At 41.4% G+C, this 21442-nt stretch overlaps 1 protein-coding gene across 3 annotated transcripts in view; it reads left to right on the top strand.

The window, feature by feature from the left end:
• The first annotated feature begins 3679 nt into the window (after positions 1–3679).
• The window catches only part of kiz (kizuna centrosomal protein), a 30108-nt gene continuing 12345 nt past the window's right edge, over positions 3680–21442 (top strand). Inside the window, exons 1-12 of one of the 3 annotated variants that reach the window (XM_062523266.1) lie at positions 3680–3829; positions 4721–4783; positions 5161–5323; positions 6976–7047; positions 9949–10513; positions 10662–10929; positions 15096–15215; positions 16055–16219; positions 17263–17413; positions 19217–19391; positions 19919–20004; positions 20475–20532. In XM_062523266.1, coding sequence (XP_062379250.1) covers positions 3750–3829; positions 4721–4783; positions 5161–5323; positions 6976–7047; positions 9949–10513; positions 10662–10929; positions 15096–15215; positions 16055–16219; positions 17263–17413; positions 19217–19391; positions 19919–19965 — 1869 coding nt within the window. In that variant the 5' untranslated portion in view covers positions 3680–3749 and the 3' untranslated portion in view covers positions 19966–20004; positions 20475–20532. Of the gene's footprint in view, positions 3830–4720; positions 4784–5138; positions 5324–6975; positions 7048–9948; positions 10514–10661; positions 10930–15095; positions 15216–16054; positions 16220–17262; positions 17414–19216; positions 19392–19918; positions 20005–20474; positions 20538–21442 lie in introns of those variants that run through there. The other 2 variants (XM_062523264.1, XM_062523265.1) reach the window with 2 other exon arrangements.

Here is a 21442-nt window from a genome sequence, read left to right as displayed (position 1 = left end):
CATTTCGTCTTTATAACTAAAGACTTCAATGAGTGTCCCTGATTCCTGTTTCTCAGGTTCATTCTGGTTCAAGGACTCATTTCTTTAAAAAAAAATTATAGTAAAACTGGAATATGAAAAATATGAAAGATCCAGTGAATTGTGAACATCATTCAGATTTTTTTTCAAGTACAGATTATTACTGTAATGTGCATGTGTCTGTTGGAATCAGGTCAAACTTAGTTGAACACTAGTTGAACAAAATTACAGAGGAAAGTACTATTTCTCAGTTACATTGAAATAAGAAGATATAGTTGCAAGACAGAGTATGCAATAGAAGACATAATTAAAAACACTTGGCTTATAGTACAATATGTTCTGTTCCTCAAATTCAGCAACTGCCTGATCATTTGGGCAGATCCTTTTATACATGTGTGTCAAAATGAATCCTCAATGATGCTAACTACAAGTGTCCATTTGTTGAAATGATGATAACAGCTTGGTTAAATTCACGTTTCTGATGGTATAAGCCAATTATATAAACAAGTGACCATTGAATTAACACAGAGAACTTGAAAGCTTTTATATTCTGATGTAGAATAAATTCAGAGTAAAAATTAATTCATCTAATTTGCAATTTCAGTGGGACTCTCTTGAGCCTAGTGCAAACAATGTACTCAAACAGATATTCTTATTGAGCGTTAGAACATGATTCCTCCTGGGTCTATTATTGAGGATGTCCCTTTATTTCCAATATTTATTGTGCATTAGAATGTCTTAGTATAGATTAAAATATCTAAGTGAACAATAAACTACCGTACTGAATAGTCTCCATTGTGTGTTTACCACAATAGGAGACCTGAAATGTTTCTTTCTATACCTAGTTTTGCATGGACCAAGGTTTCGCATTAACCCTGCATACTCCCCGCTTTGTAAAATGTAAATGCTCACAAGCAGACCACAGAAGTGAGAGGCAGCCATAGAAACCAAGGACTGGGATATACCAGCAACAAAAGCAAGATGAAAATAATAATAAAAATAATCATACTAATAAAAAAAGCCTCAGTCTCGCGAGCTGTTCTAAAGAGTTTCCATGAAGATAATTTGGAGGCTATTTGAACAAGCTGTTTATCAAATTATTGAAGGCACAGATGTTTCTGACTTGTTTCCAGCTGAACCGAAGCCCTGGCAGGCACCAGGAACAAATGTCTGAAGGAATCATTTGCGATGTGCCCAGAATATCAATTTAATTTACTGCTGTTAATTCATATGCAAATTATGACCTCTGTTAAGCCATATCAATTACCCTACATACAATATCTAAAGGACAAATGGCTACATGAAGGAAAAGAACATAACACAATATGTACTGTATGAATTAATAGAGACAGGGGATAGAGAAACCTTTCTATGCATATATAATGTCATTTTAATTCCTCATATTGAAACACATTAAACTCACCTTGTTTTTTTGTTCCTTTGTGCAGGTTTTTGCACTTCGAAGGTTCGGATAGTTTGTCTTTCATATTTATTTCTGTAGAAAAAAAAGTTGCAGATCAATACAAAACATTTTTATGTGACAACACTGTGTGATTTGAAATATTATTACACAAACCATATTTGACTATATTGCCATATTTGTGAAATGTCTAATAATTCCACATTCTGGCCACCATGACTAAATGTTATGGGCATTGATCATTCTCACAGTGTGCAGGTTGAACTGTACTTAGAGAGCCCACTACAGCTATCACTTTCCTCATCGCTCCAAAAGCACTGCCATTCAGCTCTCTGCAGAGCAAACAAAGAGCCAGCAACAATATCAATTATACATGCAGGAGGCAAACAAGGGGGTTTATTCCCCAACAAACAGCCTCACAGAGGGGACCTGAATGGAAGACATTAGCATGTGAAAAGGACAGCAAAACTCTGTGGTTCAACAGCTAAAGAGCAATTTGATGGGGCTGGAATTGGGGAAATTGCTTGATTAGGGTGTGCATTTGGAGGGCTGACAATTACAGCATCTCGTCTGGGAAACATGGACTACACACCACACAGAGTCAAACCACAGCACAGCAGACAAGAGACCATGCCTAACGCATGAATTGTATACACCCAAACATATACTACAAGATGTTAGCAATTATGTCTGAGATGTGCATGTTTATATATCAGGACAAAACAAATATCAACACAAACTCATAAGTGTGTATTTATATTTTAAGATACTATAAGTAACTCTCTTACAAGATGTAAACTGATCCAGCAACATTATCTGTTTTTGACAGAATGTTAAGGTCTGGTTATACAGTATGCTCATTGCTCACTCAATTTAAAACTTTGATCTAAATGGCATCAGTATACTAAATGTATTGCCAGAATGCCGTTGTTAAAAAAGAGGTTTCCTTACAAGACCACTAGTGTAGAAAATAACACAACTGGACAATTACTTTACAGTTTGAAATTCCATCAGAGCAATAGTATTTGTAGGTGCAAGTCTTGGAAAATTGGAAGGGTTAAATGGAAAGCACTGAGCATCCATGGGTGTTGCAGAATGTCAGACAAGGAGCTTTGGATAAATGAGGTCCCACTTCTCTAAGTCGCTGTCCAGGCATGAGAGGGAGAATGAAAATCGTGATGGCTGTAGCAGAGGAAACAAAATCTTGATTGGCAGCCAGCAGTCTAACCCCTGCATCCTTGACAAAGTCCTTCACTCACCTACTCTGCCTTGAGAGACACTTATCTTGGAATAAATGACACCAAATCCCACCATGGTTTTGCACTGACTTTAGGTATTAAAGCTATAGATACAAAAACATGTAGAAAATGTCTAGTTCTAGTGTCCAGCTCCAGAAATCCAGTCTTTGTTGTGAAGAAAATAAGATAATTATTTTTTATCTTACAGTAACGTTGTTTGTTATAACCAGTCACATCTTTTTTTTTTTTAAATAAATAAATACTAATAATAATTTAAAAATCAAAGATCCTTGCATCCTGTAGGTGACGGCACAATGACATAATTTCTCCAACCTCTTTGTGATAGGCTGTCAACACAAACATCAGGTAACTGGGTGGGTACAGGATAATCATCATATTTTTAATCTACTTGGAGTAATTAAAATGTATGAGTTCATTTAGTAATTGCCTGGCCAGGGAGGACCTTATTTTCATTAATTAATCCATTTGATGCAGCCAATTACATGTAATTTGCACAAAAAATGTTTGGGACTAATTGAAAATGATCAACTTTGAACTTTGAAAGGATAATCTTTAAGAAAATAAAATGTACCAACATTTGTCCATAAACTCGGCACACACACCTGAATCGGCCTATCGTCAGTGTGTTTCACAACAACAACAACAACAACAACAACAACAACAACAGCAACAGCAACAGCAATAATAATAATAATAATAATAATAATAATAATAATAATAATAATAATAATAATAGGCCTATTAAATGTTTTATCTTTATTTTCATATTTCGAGGCTCAAAGTGGAGGGGGTCCATTAAGAAGATATTAGGCTTAATCATAGTTTGGTATCACTTGCAAGTGAGCTATTGAAATAACTGCTATTTTGTTCTGGGAAAACTTGATTAAAGGCTCCTTCTCCTATCAGCTATCAATGTAGTAGGCTAGTGTAGGCACCCCATGGGGCGAGGCAATCAGCAAGTCCACATGGTAGGAATGTTTTCAAGAAGGGCATTATGGGTAGCTGTCTGTATGGCAACCACTATCAACACACTAAGGAGCATGCATTACTAGATGCTAAGAGGCACAATGGCTTTTTGCAACAATGAGTACTTTGAGAAAATTGGACATATTCAAAAGAACATGCACGAAATGTAAGTGTAAATGGCACATTATTGTTTCAGAGTGAAGTGGAGTTGCCCATATTTGAGTCAGCGGGCTAACGTTAAAGGTTTTTTTTTAACGTGGTAACGATGGCTAACTAGCTAGCTAGCTAATTTTCGAATTGGCTATGTATGATAACGTTAGCATGAAGAGGCAACACAGCAATGTTAACGTTATGAGTTGTTTTGTCCAAGTTACAACTGGCTAACATACCTCTCATATAGGCAGCACTACCAAAACACCCTAATGTTAACGTTAGCAGCTACCTGTGGGACGAAACTTGAAAAGGAATTGCTAACGTTAACTTGAGTAGCAGCTAGCCATACACACATGTTAACCTCGCTAGCACGCTATAACGTTACTCAATATTGTGCCTGGAAAAAGCTTCGACGTTGACTTTGACAGTGTCGTGTTTTTCTAGTTTCACCGTAGACGAAACAATATTTTATATGAACGTTGTTATTCCTAACAAAGTTCACGTTTAGCTGAGCATCGCTAACGTAGTTTTGCTAACCAAGTGATGATATCAAGGTATGATATAATAATATCGCGAACGATAGCATGATAAAACTCCCGTGGCAGCATTATACACTTCTAACGTTGACAAAACTAAGACTACTAAGTCTAAACATTGACGTCAAAGCAGTGCATTTAAGTAAGCTATGCAGCCTATGATTAGTTAACCTACAAACTTTTCTGATGCGGAACTTTAAAGCTTGAAATGAATCAGATAACGTTACCTAACATTCGTTTGTTCAATGGTAGATTCATGAGATATAACTCTCAGTTTTCAACTGAAGTTACTGAAACATTTTTTTGTCCTGTATGTAAAAGGTTATAATAAACTATAATGGTGCATTTGTAATGTGTTGAACTTGTAGGGAAAAGAGGAGGCTTGAACTAGAGAGAGAGCTGTTCTCCTACTGCAGGTCTGACCAACGAGTGTAAGTGGATACCATATCTGTTGTTGTTGTTGTTGTTGTTGTTGTTGTTGTTGTTGTTGTTGTTGTTGTTGTTGTTGTTGTTGTTGTTGTTGTTGAAGGTTGGGTGTGGAGGGTCGCACTATGAACTGATACAGGACTGTTGTCTGTCTTATGGACATGCTGTTTCAGTTTAAAAGCACTTGGTACAAATCTGGGGTTTAACTTTGGACAATAAGGTTATACACGATGGGAAAAATATTAATGAAGTCATGAAAATATAGCAATGTAGCCTACTTATTTCACACCATTTGGATATTAATACATTTATTCGTGCAAATGTGGATAGGTGCACTTGCTTGTTTATTAAAAAAAATAGGATATATATTTTTCTCTGGTAGTGCACAGTTGAGACATGCAAAGCTGCGACGCTATCTCAAGGAGATCTCTGTGAAAGAGGAGCAAGCCAAAGCAAGAAACCGCGAGCTTTTGAAAAGTGTGGAGTCAGTTGCGTCACAAGTGGATTGCCTTTGGCCTAATCGCAGCTCACTGCATCACATGAAGGTAACATAGCTGTCATTTGGCAAATAATTAGGCTATGTTTATTTGTAGGATATTTTGGTGGGAATATTGCATGTAATTGTGTATTAATGTAATTAAAGTATTTGTCTGTTTGTTAAATACATCACATTTTGGCAAGACAGTGAGCATTGTATCAGTTTTTCTGAAGTACATGCCATTCACGTCTTAATTTGGCAGTTTTTAGAAATGAATGCCCATTTTCAACATGCTGCAATTGCTGGCACTCCAGTTCTTCCATTTTATCAACGCACACAAATGAGAAAAGGAAAAACAATGAGCGTGTCAGATTATCACTTAAAACTGAACAGTGCTCAACGGCTAAATATCAAATTAACAAAATTGGTTAATTACACCCCAGCCAAATTAATTGGTCCAGCATTGAGAAACTGGAGTATTTTTTCCCCTCTCCCCCAAGGAGAGAGGCTTCTTTGCCTAATGATTTGGTGTTTATGGCGTTGTGTTTTAGTGTTTTCTTAAAATAAGATAATAATAATCTTACTAAGAATGCTACTGTCTTTGTAAGATTATACGTCCCTTCATCAGAATTTACCAAAATGTTCTCAGGCTTATAGACACTGGAGAGCTATTCCTCTCGGATTGAGAGTGCCCTTGTATGAGCCAAACTGAATAAATCCAGTGTTATTTTACATGTAAAGTGGACAAGATACCAAATGGAATTTTGTAAATACGCTAACTCTTAATTGCTTTAGAACCTGCATCAAACTTTTAAGGAAACACCATTACATTTTTAGTTAATTCATTTTGTACAATTTCCTTAAACGTTCTTATGAAATGTCGTCATATTTTCTCTACATTTTCTTAGATTCTCCAAATGATCTTTTGCAGTGTTTTTCAGAGGGGATAGTGGAGACATTTTTGCTATAGCATGTGCATTTTGCAATATGTACACACACACACACACACACACACACACACACACACACACACACATACCACACCACATTGAGAGAAAGAGAGTGAGTGAGAGAGAGAGAACACACAGAGAATTAGCTGGAAGATATTTATCAGTTTAAAAATGATCAGCTACTCTGCACTTTTGGTTATCAGCAGCAAAAAAAAACCCTACTGCATTTGGTCATTTTGATAAACTAAGCTCTTCCTCATGGACAACTGTTATTATCTTGTAGAAATGGCCTGGGATGCTGGAGCTAATCCTTGCGCCCTCACCATCGCCATTAGACTGTTTAATTGGAGTTAGGATTAGGGCAGTCAGTGTGGCTACTCAGATAATTGATTAAGAGCCTTGGCAGGCTGTATGGAGAACCCTCACAGGAGGACAGCGGAGCTGACCGAGTCTCTTACGGCTGGAGTAAAGCGACAAGCTTATTCTCTCAAACTAATGTGTTTGCAGAGAGCCTAGAACTACTCACCTTAAGCACAAATGATTTAGCCATTGAATGTTTAACTACAAATGAGGCAGAATTACATCATATTTTCCCTCCTGTCTTGTTTAGGTTTTCTTACTTTTTTTTTTTTTTTACAGACTTTTATTTTCATATTGTGAAGACAATGTAGATTTGAGAAAGATTTGTATCTGTAAATTCATGTTCAAGTATTCTTTGTGTGGTTTTATTTAAAGATGAGCAACCATACTATTTTCTATTCTGTTACAGATCGAGTGCTGGAATCAAATTTCCAAACTGAGGGAAAATCAGGAGAAACAGAGAGCAATGTTGAGAAACAAGGTATGCTATAGCAATGACATGTTCAGTCCTCTAGAAACTGCACCTTAGTGAAAAGATGCTTAGAGCTGAGTGGAATTGCTCATTGTGTCGAATAAAAGAAAGAGACCGAGAGAAATGTCTGTGCATTTCTTTGTCCACGGAGGAGAAGAGGTCAACCTACATGATCGGCATGCATTCATGTGTTATCAAAAGCTGTCCTCGATTGTAATTGTTCTGCTCAAATGACCAGTTAGTTCTCCTTTGAAATGAAACGGCGCAATTTCCCCACCACTTCTTATCTTTTAAGCACTGAGAAAATACCTATCCGTGTGGATGCTTCCTAGAAACATGATCCATTTCCAATGGATATTTGCTGCACATAGACGAGATTGCCTGATGATGCACACAGCGCTAAACATTAAAGACGACAAGAACAACAGGGAATCTAAATTCCCTCAGTCTGCCTCCCCCCCCTTATTTCCTCTGTCTGTTCTGGCCTAGGCTAAAGTCCTGCTATTATGCATAGCGCTCAGAAGGAGTGTGCGTTTTAGCAGCCAGCCTATCTGCTGCAGCACAGGTGTCTAATCCTGATTCCGGCGCCTGCTCAGTCTGTGTAGTTCAAGCCCACGGCCCTCTTCTTTCACTTAAAGCAGTTCAAGCTCTTTCAGATGAAATGTGGAAGACAGCTCATAATAACTTGGAGCATGCTGTCTCGAGCAGTCACTTGTGACTGTGTGTGCTAAACCCCCCCTCCCCTCTCTCCCCACCCCCAGCACTGCCAAACCTCATCCCCGTTCCTCCCCTCCTTCCCCTCCACTCCTCCCCCCACCCTCTTTTTCTCCTTTTCTCACTTTATCTCAGTCTTTCTCCCTCTCCCTTTCTCTCTTTCTCTCTCTCTCTCTCTCTCGCTCTGTGGCTCTCTTACTCAGTTTCTCTCTCTTTCTCAATTCTCTTTCTCCCCTCTCTCTCTCTCTCTCTCTCTTTCTCAATTCTCTTTCTTCCCTCGCTCTCTCTCTCTCTCTCTCTCTCTCTCTTTCCATCTCCCTCCTAGCCTGCCGATATTGTAATGAGCAGAGGCGGTAACCGTCACTCCATTATGCATAGGAGCCTCGGCTGGCAGTGTGCATGTCCCTCAGGCAGCAGCATTCATTAAGGGGAGCTTACCGGCCTGAAAGCTGGAAACTGATGATAACGGGATATGATTTTCATATTTAATACATTCCTTGGAAGAGCACGCGCGTGCCGCAGATTGATAGAAGAATCAATTGCTACTTTAGTGAAACACTTTCTACTTTGCCCCGCAGCTACCGATGGAATCACTCAGCCAAGAAATTAACTTTTCCTCTCTCCCCCCCCACCCTTTTTTTTTACCTACATGCCGGATCTGTTGGCCAGGCTGCATGGTTTACAGTGGATGCTATTAAGCAGCTAACTGTTTGGTATTTAAGACTCTTATCAGAAAAGAAACAGCAGCTATGCGTTTTGTTATTATTGTGTGTATGTGTGTGTGTGTGTGTGTGTGTGGTCCCCCCTCCCCCCCACACCCCCTGTAGTGCCACTGCAGACATGAATCAAAACTTTAGAGTAAAAGGTGAGATTAAAAGTTAAGACATTGATCATGTGGCATGCCTCTGAGGAGACGGTTAGAGGAGAAGGCTGACCTTGACCCAGATGAAATGCCACATACAAACACACACACACACACACACACACACACACACACATTATTGTGAAGACTTTCAAGTCAAACTTGGCAGGAGGCGGAAAAAAAAACTGCTGCAGCCTGGTTTGTGGATTTTGAATTTGAGACTATAACAGAATATGAGTCACACAGACCGCTAAAAGCAAAGGGGTGGAGAAGTGACTTTTGCGATATTAAGGATGCCATTCAAAAATAATTTTGCTGAAGTATGTCTTTGACTGTGTAGCTTATCCAGAATAAGACAGTGTTGCGATTATGGTGTTTACGTCAGTTATTAATAGAATGTTCCATTCATATTCCCATTTACATGTCACACAGCATAGCCTGATTATTTCGTTTATCAAAGTTCTAAACGTTCCTTCCGTAATTGTTTCCTAGGGTTTCCTAACCTTATCACAACCCGAGCGATACTGCCGCTAACATCCATTTCCCTCAAAACTCTTAGCATTGCGACGGTTTCTTCCTCGCCTGAAATGTATACCTTTTCTAACATTCCCTGCTAATTTTTTTAAGTGCTAACACTGAACGGACAGCTAGAGAACTGTTAAGAGCGGTTCTCTTAATTTGACAAAATTTGTATTGTTTAGAATTATGCACCTCTCCTTAAAAACACATGGAAGGAAAGAACACAATTAGATATTAGATGGGTTTTCATGGTCAGCCTCACAATTATAGTTAACTAAAAACAAATCCCTACAAAACTCACACATTAACTTTCGCATTAACATCAAAAATGTCTCACTCGTCTCACTCGTGGTCTATACCACAGATGCTGTTAGCCTGAATTTATCATGTGTTTGCTTTTGCCGCATTCTCTACTGAAATTGAAATAGTGTCACACAGGCATATTTTTCCACCCTGACAAATCTGACCTCCTTGCTTGATGATAAGGCTACCTCCATTAGTTAGCACAACTAAACAGCATTTTGTGAGTGTCTCACTACCTGGAATAGAACACGTATTTCGTATTTTACTTTTTAGAAGATATTGTTAGCTTTATTTTTCTTTCATCTTCATCTTCATCTTTTAGTTTATTTAATTTATTATTTTGGGTTAATGTAAAATTATTTGTTTTGTTATGTTACATTAGTTGACATTAATGACCCTGCTGGTTGACAGAGTTCTAATATTTGAATATGCCATGTACCAGATGAAATGTATGGCTGTATGTATGTCTGTGTTAAGGAGGAGTATTCAGGTGTGTACTGTTGTTATTCCAGAACAAGGATTTGCCACCATCGTCTGCAAAAGCTCTTCCACTGCACCAGCCCTCCGTCATCTTCACGGGTCGGCAGACCATCGGAGATCCCTGCGTTGATGGTGACACGAGTGTACTCTCACCGCGGCTGTCACACTCGCCGCCTAATCACCGCCGGCAACCTTTGCTTCCGAGTGGCCTTTTGAAGGATGCCTGCGCTTCAAAGGCCAGTGCTGGCACGGACTTATCAGATGACATTCTAGACTTCCTCCAGCTTCCCGATGGTGCCGCTCCGAGCGATCGACATGAAAGGAGGACGCCCGGAGTGCCATCTGATTGCGGCTCCTCTGTGAGGGCCGCAGAAGCACCTGCCGAGTTCTCACCTCAAGTGACCTTGAGAGGACCCAAGTCGATCTCGCCTGGTCCGGCCCCACAGGGACTTGAGACGAGCTCCTTGCCGCTGTCCAGTTGGCGCCAGAATAGTTCCCATGATGCTCCTGCTGACCCAGTCTCCCCTCAACACAACTGTGGAGACGGTCTGTTGAGCTCTTTGCTCGAGGTTGGGGAGAATTTGGAAGAAGCTCCAGGTTTGGAAATTCTCACTTGTGTTGGGCCTGATTGCAATATACTCAAGTTGTGTGATGTATTTTCTTTTTGGCCTACATTATATATTTCAATGCGATGTATGTGTTTGGGCTTGTAACTCTTGTCCACACAACATTTTTGGTCATACAGGACAAGAGGTGAAATCTAGGAGTCCCAGCCTATCCAGTTCCAGTGTTGATATTTCAGCGGAGTCTTCTGTGAAGATTGACAGCGATGTCTCAATCTCCATCAGTGATTGTGATCTTCAGAGGTCCGTCAAGACTAGGGTTTCCAGCGTGAGGCACTCAGAAAAGACTAGGGCCCTACCAAAGGACAAAACACCACCTAAAGTACCACAGACAACTGCTCAAGACGCCTCAGACCGCTCCTCTCACAGTTCTGCCTCAGACTCAGACAGGTACGTTGAGTCATAGTCAGACCTCCTTTGTCATACTGCTCTTTTTGACTTTTTGACTCCCTGCGGATGGACACTCTGCAAAGTAAAAATTCCCTTGTAAAATGAAAAGAAACATGTTTACGCTGCAAAAAAATGAAATCTAACCAAGTGTAATTATCTTATATTAAGGTCAAAAATCTATTTGGTATTGTTTTAAGTATGAAAATACTTACCTAGCGCTCTCTCAAAAGATAATTTCACTTAATTTAAGAAGACTTTGACTTATTTTAAGGAGTCTTGTCAAGATAAATTCACTTACTGCATGGACAGATAATTTTGCTTGTTTTCAGGAAGAATTGACTTAAATAAGTCAATTAAGTCTTAAATTAAGTCAAATGATTTCAAAAGAAAGCACTAGGTAAGTGTATTTTGTACTGAAAACAATACCAACTAGTTTATTTACCTTGATATAAGATTAAAACACTTGGTTAGATTTTATTAGACCAGCAGTTTATTGCAGTGTACGTTTGGCCTATAATTGATGACCTTTTGGAACAATCTTCTGGCTCTTGTGTTCCTCAAAAGTATTTATAAAACTGAAAAGCTGTTTAGTTTGTTTTCAGTTTGTACTGGAAGCATGCTTTTGAAGTGTAGGTCCAAGAGGAACTGCTAGATCTCACAAGGCAGCCGTTTGCCCTCTGGATTCAAAATGACCTTTTGTATGATTTCAGCTATTTAAATTTGAGCTCCTTTTTATTTATTTTTATTTTTTTAATTCGGCAGCAGTAACTCAGACTTAAATTTATGCAAAATAGTCCAAACCCAAGCCCAAGCCCAACCAGCCAACACTTTCACCACGGCCGGCTGATAAGTACACCAGGGACTATGACAGAAACACATGCAAGGCCGAGCACAACCTCTAGCCTGCAGCTGGAAGGATTTGGGGGAGTGTGTGCCTGTCTGTGAAAGTAAGTGTGTAAGTGTGTGTGTGTGTGTGTGTGTGAGGCTCAGAGAGAGAGAGAGAGAGAGGGGTGATGTGATGAGGTAGGTCACGCTCCAGAGGTGCTCTCTCTCTCTCTCTCTCTCTCTCTCTCTCTCTCTCTCTCTCTCTCTCTCTCTCTCTCTCTCTCTCTCTCTCTCTCTCTCTCTCTCTCTCTCTCTCTCTCTCTCTCTCTCTTTTCTGCGGCTCAGTGGCGGGTGCAGCACACCTTGCTGGAGGGGCTCAGGCCTCCCTATCCGACATTATTGCCTTAATCCCAGATAATGCTGTAACCGAGCAATTTTCCGCTCGAGAGACTTTGGGAAGTCCAAGCGGAGGTGACAATTTGCAGACTCCCTAGAGTGTTCTGAAGAACGGGCGCGCGTGGACGGCACTTTCAAGCAAGTGGTCGCCGAGGTGCCATCCCATTTAAAGACATTAGGGGACGCGGCGTACTCACGGCCCCTGTGAAGTCCAGACCAGCGGATCTGACCTCTCCGTGCTGATCCGTTTCCCGTCCCACCGCACCCTGTCATTACGCCCGTGTGTTTTCGCCATGTCTTATTTTCCGACCCCCAAGATCACAGTCCAAGAGAGAGTCATTTTGTGCAGTGGTGTACCCCAGGATGGGAGCCCAAACAGCTTTTAGCACAGTGGCTTATAGCACTGTGTGGACAGTATCAGGCAAGTGAACTCACTCCAAGCCTTGTGAGTTCCCCGTGTCTTTCTTCAAGGTGAGGAAAGCAAGTAAATGAACCTTGCCATTTATCTCTGTTGCTTTCCTTTCACTTTGACTCTGGATTACCAGAGCAGACAGTATAAACCTCTACATTGCATTACATTACATTCATTCTTTTAGCAGATGCTTTTATCCAAAGTGATTTTTATTACAAGTTTCATTAGCCACATTTTCATAGACACTTTTAATCCAATTAGAAACTGAATACCTGCTCAATCGGAATAAAAATTCTCATATAAACACCTCAATCGGATTAAAAATGCCTGATCCGATCAGAATTTTAATCAGAATGAAAGAGGTGGTGTAGCCTGTTACTATTCCAGTTGAATGGCCAACATGCCTGCTGTATCTTCACAATGTAAACTAGGCAACAACAGCTATTTTGGTCAAAGATTCACCTTTGACAGCACCTGCTTGGAATTGAACATACTGTACCCCATGTAACCAGACCGCACACATTTTCAATCAGAATAGTTTTATCGGAATAACAAAACAACTCAAAAAAGCTCAAAGGCACAATGGTAGAAACTGGGAATTGAACCCACAACCTTTCAGGCTACTGCATGCTAGCCCAGCTCCACTACACTACCACCATCCCTACGACAACCTCTCAGGGACGTCTGCAAATTCCGCTCTTTTGTTTTGTTTGAGTGTTCTATCCTCAACCTCTCCCGAGCAGTAGCTGGTGGTTGGGCTGGCTGGCCCTCAGGGTCAAAGGTCACTCCTTTTCAGCCTGCCTGTGTCACTTTTAGCCATCAGTGTGCAGAATCAGTGTTTGATGTCTGATGACATTTGATTTTATTATTCTTATTTTTTTTAATACTTGAAATGATTTAGTTTTAGCTAGTAAGAGAAAATGGATGTTGAGGAAATAGGGACTTGATCCCTATTTCATTCTGGGTTATGTTTTTAAACTAATTCATGTGTCTAGGGTTGTATGATATTGCTATACCGGTCAAAAGTCACTCAAAAAGGCAACTGATCTCAGCTGGTATTCTAGTGGAATGGATGGCTGCAATTATATTAAATATATATATATATATTAAAATGCAATATCTACATTGCTCAGTATCAGCAACCACTCATCCAATGTTCCAAAGGCACGTTCTGTTTACCAATCTGATATAATTTAAAAAGGCTAACTGACAAAACATGACCGCAGTTCCTACCACCAGTTATTCTGATACCTGATGACTAAGTAAAGGAAAATATTAATGTTTTTAAACCATGAAGCATAGTTAGCAAAATTCTGTACCACAAAGACTAGCAATAAAAAAAATATGTAATTACATTTTTATTTCAGAGGTTGGTGTTGTTGTTACCTATTAGCTAGGACTTGAGGCTCAGCATACTTGGGATGTCCACTTGTTAAGAGAGTTACCTGACTGATGGATCCACCATGAAATAGCCTCTTTTGTCACATCTCTCTCCCCCGCCACGAGTGTTGATTGACTCTGCCTATGGTTAAAAAGAGACTGATCTGGCAGTGGCAGCGGTGAACCTATGCCTAACCATGGCCCTGGTGCTCAGTTGAAATTCACTCCATTGGCTTCCCCTTTTTTTGAGGAGTGCACTGCAGACAAATGAAGCCGGGAGAAAGATGATGACTGTTTCAAGGCTCGCGCTGAAGGGGGGAAGGTGAGGGAAAAAGGCAGAGCTTTGGCCACGCTACTTCAGCCGCATTGAAGAGGACTTAGCACAGATGGATTGTGCACTACAGAATGTCATGGATATAATTCGCACCGGCAGCTTAATCAGGATGTTACCAGGAAACAACCTGCCAAAGAGAGCGAGCGATTGTTTGCCGACCTCTGACCCCCGGAGCCCATTATAGATTGTCATAAATTCTTTTTGGACCCATTATGTGGCCTGGGCTCAGGATTTGGGCTCGGGGTTTTGCAGCGGCCTTTCAAGCAGGGCCACCCAAAGCTTAATACTCGAGAGGAAGGGGTGAAAAGGAGAGACAGAGAGAGAGACAGAGAGAGAGAGAGAGAGAGAGAGAGAGAGAGAGAAATGGATTCACTAAATCCACAGGCATTAGGCATATTTCTCATTTTTGTCATTGCACATGGCCAGATTAGAGCCTGTTATCTCATCACCTATCTTTCTCTTTAAATAAAAGGGGGGTGGAATCACTGTGGCTCTTCTGTGTTGTGGATTTACCGTTATTTGATGATTCCGTTGCTGCCAAACATAAAATTCTCTGCATCTGATAGATATGGTTTTTCTGTTGGGCTTGAGAGTAAAGTTTTGGCTGCAGGGTAACTTTTAGCTTTATGATACACCGATAATTATAATGTAATTTTTACATCCCTTAGCATGCATTTGTAAACATCTGGTCCATAGGTACATATAATAATAATAATAATTCCAGTTAATATGGTATTCGTCACACATTCGGCACATGATAATAGATGGAATATCAGTGATGATGGTGTAAAATTGTGTTTTCTTCCACTCTTCCCTCAGGCTGACATTAGATACTCTGTCCTATTTGCTTGACCATATCGAAAGATGTCTGCAGAGCAGCGACAAGGAGGCGTACCATGACCTGACGGTCAGCCAGCAGCAGCTCGGCGACGTGATCAGGTGGGATTTTTCTGCTTCGTTTGCCTGCTATTTGTTCTCATTTCCATGTGGTTTTCACGGCTGCGCCGTGAGATGTGTTAGCCAGCCTTGAAGGGCTCTTGCTTTAAATTAAGTGTCATTGGTTGGCACCAACAACGTGCTCACCATAAATCTTGTTTTCCAAGGGTTTTCTTATTGCAGCGCATTGTCATAGTAACGTTGCGGAGCAGCGAAAGAGTGGTTGAATAATTATGTGTGTTTAAAAAGCATGCAGGTTTACTGACAATCAATAAAGCTGTAACACCATGGTACCACACCCATATTTTTGAGGTGTATGTATGTTCTGTTTATTTGTAAATATGTTAAGCTATATGATTATGTACAGTATATGTAGCATACGGACCAAATGTACAAATGATAGGTTGCCTTTGAAAAGAAAAAAAAAAACAGAAAACATCCATGACATCTCACTATAATTGTGCTCATCACACTAGTTCCCACAATCTCTTCAATCAGAAATAATCATATTTACCTATTACTGTATATAATAATAATAATAATAATAATAATAAAAAATATATATAAATAAATAAAAAAGACGATCATGGCCTGAGGTATCAAGAATCGTCCCCTGTGTCTGATTTAGATATCCATGTGGGGGTGTTGGCGTGCATGCATTGCAATAGTGTGTGTGTGTGTGTGTGTGTGTGTGTGTGTGTGTGTGTGTGTGTGCTTGCGTACATGTCCGTGCGTGTCAGAAGGGGCTGCAGCTTTGCTCAGAGTCCTGACCGGCCGCCTGCAGCCCCCAGGCTCCACAGCGATAGCGACGGCTCGCTCACGCCACTCTGTATATTCCGCAGCCGTTGTCAGGGGAAGGCAGCCCTGAATGGAGAGCCACTGCAAGCGTGTGGAGCGGTCGCCGTGCAACAGCTGCAGAGGTTGTCATGGAGCACGTCAAAAGGATGCCTATTACCCTGGGAGCTGGTCAGGGCGAACTGGGACTGCACCGAGCAGACACGAATAAGGTACTGTTCCGACAGCTACACCTGGCAATAATTGTGTGAGTACTGGCACTTTTTTTTTTTTTTTTTTTTTTTTTTTTTCTAAGATGAGATTTAAGACTGTCAGCTTTAGGGTAATGGGATTGACGCCCAGATAAAATTTGTAGTATGTTGTATAAAATATACTGAAAAAAGGTTAATGGCTTGGGTAACATTCATACCTTGCTGGGAGAGATCTGGAGAGTGATGGCTGGTTTGTATGTCAGCGTCTTGTTAGTTACCGTAGTGACCAGTTAATATAGTGAGTTACGATCAGCTGACTTTTTTTTAATTGTATTTTTTTTATGGTGCATTTCTCAGAGCTGGGGTTGCAAAGTGTGTGACCTCCCAGGATTCCATTTGCTTTTATGACTTTAACTGGAATGGGTGCTGTAACTTGCTGTAGTTTCATCTCATTAGTCCGAGGGGTGACCTTTCTGGGACACCGTACAGCTGCTGACTGCCAGGACTCCCACACATTAAAAAAATCCCTGGATGCCATTTGTCCCTTATATCTGGATCCCATGTACAGTACTCTGTAATTTTTGGTGCCTCAACCTTTGTCCACCATGACAAATTAATTATTTGTGCTCTTGTGTGTCGTGTACTGTTATAACAATGTGTGCTCATGTTAAATCAGGGGGCACTGCAGGTCAAGTGTTACTTTAAAAAAAAAAAGTATATAGGCCTACATTCCAGTTTTATAATAGCATCTGGCCACATTTTTAATGCCTTTTTATGCATATATTCATCCGAGTCCTAATAAAAAAACCTCACCACCCTTGTGAACTTGTGAAGTTTTTGATCATTTAACATTTAAGTGAATATGCACATTAGAAATGACTCATAGATTATAATATGGCCATTTCTAAATAATGTTATTTCCGAAAATAACATTCAAAGCATGGATCGCTGATGTGAGGGCTCGGTCATTTAGACGGCTCAGAATACTCCTCTAATGCTCCCCCCTGCCTGACGCCGCTGTGTCATGTTGACGGTTTCCCATGGGCCTCCTCTCTCTCTGACAGGTCATGCCTGCCGGCTGACAGTGTTCCGCTGTGGGACCGCTGGCTCCGCCACGCCCTGCTGCTGCGGGAGCTGGACGTGCTCACCTGTGAGGAGGTCCTGCAGGTGTTCACCCCGGCCCTGGTGCAGCCCAACGCCCCGTACACAGACAAGGTAGAACTTTGTAGAATGCGCCCAAATAGATGCAAGTCTTTAAGTTGCATGAAGCCAGGCTTTATGAGGTTGCCTTTCATTGACGGGCATCCTGTGTGTGTGTGTGTGTGTGTGTGTGTGTTTCACAATTTTGTCATTACAGAGAGGATGGATGCCTTTGACCAAAGCTTAATGGATTTGTTTAATAGATAATTGCAAGTAATGGCTTACTAACTTGCTAATTGCTGTATTTGATTTGTTCAGATATGATATACATATCCAAGCCATCTGTGACTAAATTATCCTAAAAAATGTGCACAGGAGAGTGTGGGTACCTTTTCCAAATGTCTTTGCACTTGTTCTGGTCCTAGTTTAAAATATTTGGCCTAAAACACCCTTTCATTTCCTCTGAAATTTGAACTGGTTGCGATACGCAAGTCTGTCAGCCGAGGAAATACCCTGAGCTCCATCAATGGGTTTTTAATGTGACCCCGTTCTGATGGAGAATTGCTGAGAAGCCCATAGTTAAAATGATAGAGGGAGATGGAGACGGAGAGAGAGAGAGAGAAGAGAAGAGAAGAGGGGGGGAAAGAGACCGGCTGTAGAGCTCTTGAGAAGATGAAGCTACTGAGGGGGGAGAGTGGTGTACTAGATACGCTGATGGCCAAGGACAGAAAAGAACACACACACACACACACACACACACACACACACACACACACACACACACACACACACACACACACACACATGCACACACACAGCAACAATGCACACAGAGTTGTACCAGAGGTTGAGGGCCTACACAGCACTGATCTCATTTGAATATGTAAGTGCATGTATAGTAGTAATAACAATAAAAAAAAACACGTATATTCTTAAGGGCCACTGAATAGATAATACATTTTAAAGGTGTATTGTGTTCCTCTTTCAAACCTCTCTGAAATGTGTGATCCAAGGGCTCACAGTAGAGAGGCCTATTTAAGCGACAAATATATCCACCCACAAAACAAAGCAATGGAAGCCCATGGACAATGATTGCTTTCTTAAAAAAAAAAAAAAAAAAAATCAGAATTTTAAATGAGTTTTCTTTAAATAACTGAAACAGGTCTGCTTTACAACTGGTAGATAACAAAACACCCTTTTTCCCCCAATGTGCATTTGAAGTGTTTTTCCGTGGTGAAATCGTGCCGATCTCCGTCGTGTGTTCACTGCATTAGTGCTCATTAAATAGTTGTGAGCGGCAGCCTCAAGACGAGTGCAGGCCTTTGATGAGGAGAGGGCCTGTATCTCAGATTGTGGCGACTAGGCCCATTGATATGCTTCAATAAAAAGAGAGAGAGAGAGAGAGAGAGAGAGAGAGAGAGAGAGAGAGAGAGAGAGAGAGAGAGAGAGAGAGAGAGAGAGAGAGAGAGAGAGAGAGAGAGAGAGAGAGAGAGAGAGAGAGAGGTATCACTATCCTCAATCTTAGCCACTCATTATTCCTAACATCTTCCGTCTAATTGTGTGTAGTCCATCGGCAAAAGAAGTAACAAGTGGACGTGGCTGGAAAAAGAGACATTCCTCCCTGGGCTAACCCACTCCTCTACATCTGAAGTCTCCCCTCTGCACGCGTGGAGTGTTTCGCGTTTCACATTCTCTTTCATAATGCGCAATCCATTCAGTATATAAGAGAACTACGAAAGTACAACTTTATTGCTTTTCCTGTTAGACGTGGCCTATAGTGCTGGATGCTGGGTAGACTGGGGTGGGGGGGGGGATGCTATCCACCTGGCCTGACTCCAGACAGCGTCAGGGCAGTTGTTAAATGGCGTTCTCTTTCAGGCGGAGGTGCTGCTGAGAGCGCTCTTCAACGACGCCCCTCTGGACTTGGCTTCCGCCCCATCAGACAACGAGGACTCCTCCTCGGCTGGCTTGCCCTCCATTGTGGGCGACAGCGCTGACATCCACCCCGCCAGGCCCGCCATTCAGAGGCCGTCTCTCGGTTTAGCCGCGCACGGTAAGGGACATCACTGCTGCTTAGGATCGCAAACCCTGTCAGTGGTCATTTGGTCAGTGCCTGATGATATTATGGTCATTGTTGTCCACATGTGAAAGCCATATATGGAAGTTAGAACTATGGTTTGTTTAACCGAAGAACCAATACACAGGTAGAATTTGCATGTTGATAATTTGAACATAGGGTCATAATTTGATTGATGAGTAAAGTTCAAAGTCTTAAGTCTAACAGAAGCTAATTTAAGAAGTGCAAAATCTGTTGGCTAGTTAAACACCATGGGGCAAGACATTAAAATGCAAACATTGATGAGTAAGCTCAATGCTCCCATATGCCACACAGCTGCATTTTATGCACAAGAGACTTTGCACTTTGCCCTTCAAACAAATTAGGGCCTAAAATAAACAGATAACGGATATACTTCCCCATATGCTCTCACATGAAATTAAGATGAATGCTTTGTATGAAATGCTGACAACAGGGACTTCCAGTCCTCTGCACATAAACACTATCTGTTGTTTATCACGTAGAGAGGATAACAGAAGCAGGAAGTGAGTCCTCTCATCTATTGCCATAAGGTTTGGTCAGACAGGAAGTCAATGTGGTGAGATAAGAGGTCAGTTCAGAGCAGTGGTGAAAGCAGAGAGCCCTGTACGCCTTACCTGACCAGGTGCACAAGTTGGCATATTAAGCCAGAGCCAATGTTTGTTTTGCATTAGGTGCACTGGTAGATAAAAAATAGGTTATAATGGCTGTGGTTAATGGGCATTGCTATATGGAAACATAATATTAACAAACGGTTTCTTGGGGAGAAAAACAAATGAATAACTCCTTGAGCCTGTGGAGTGTAAACATACATGTCCTCAATACTTTTCCCCATATTTGTTTTGACTAGAAGTGGTGTTTCTTTTCATCGATCTTAGCTGTCTTCATCAGTTTGTGCCAAACAATGATCTGAATGTTCTTACCGTTTCTCTCTCTCTCTCGCTCTCACTCTCTCTCTCTCCCTCTTTCTCCATCTCTCTCTGTCTCCTTTCTTCCCCAACACTACTGAGCTGCTGCTTTCTTCTGCCCCCTTTCTTCCAGGAGTACAAAGTGGTGAAGAGGACAGTGCTGACCAGGGCTCGTTGGAAAGTATCCCTATTAGAGGTAAAAAGGCAGAGCGGGCAGCCGCCCTTTTGGGAGTTCTTAATGTCCAGCCATGTGATCCCCCCCCTGCACCGGATAATGGGGGGGTCCTTTTAAAGGGTGGTGTGTGTGTGTGTGTGTGTGTGTTGTGTTGTGTTGTGTGGGGGGGGTGGGGAGTTACGGAGGAGAGATGATCAAGGTGACTCAAGGTCAAAATCCCACCTAAAGGGCCGAGCAGTTCCTCTAATTATCGCCAAGACAACCGGCTCATCTCTACCGCTGTCTTTTTATTCTGCTGTCTTTTCTTCCCCCTCTCCTCCTCCTCCTCCTCCACCTCCTCCTCCTCCTTCTTCTCCTTCTTTCCTCTGAGTTGCCGAACGGGGAGAATCTCGGCCCCCGGCATAATGTGTCCATTTAATTGTCCGAGCCTCAGGCGGGGGGTGGCCACAAGAGATCTGGCATTGGTTCTCATTATCTTCTAAACAATGGCGAGCCGAAGCAGACTTGAAAAGACTGGATGTTGAGGCATCCCTGAAAGAGACCCAGGGTACCGGGTCCCCGGCTCCATGCTTAGAAATGTAAAATCGTCCATTATTCCGTGTGGCTATCTGATTTCATACTGAGCTTTTCATGTCGCAAGGCCTATACCCCCAAGGTGCAAGACAAACAGAACGACGAAGTCCCGCTTCAAATTGTTACTAATCAAAAGCAATAATAATGGGAGACAAGAGGAACGGGGAATTCCACCTGCCTTCTAGTTTTTATGTAATATTTAAAAGAGCGCTGACAAACTACTCTGCCAGACATAGCCATTGTCAGCCTAGCGCACACAATGAAGCCTGGTAATGAGCGGAATGGTGAATACACATGTGCGCTCCATGCTTAACTATTACCTTAGTCCTTCACTAATGATCACTGTGCATGCA

Source organism: Sardina pilchardus, chromosome 20 (assembly GCF_963854185.1).
Source record: "Sardina pilchardus chromosome 20, fSarPil1.1, whole genome shotgun sequence".
NCBI classification, from domain to species: Eukaryota; Metazoa; Chordata; class Actinopteri; order Clupeiformes; family Clupeidae; genus Sardina; species Sardina pilchardus.
The sequence above is the reverse complement of the archived record's forward strand: the minus strand, read 5'-3'. Positions and strand labels throughout refer to the sequence as shown.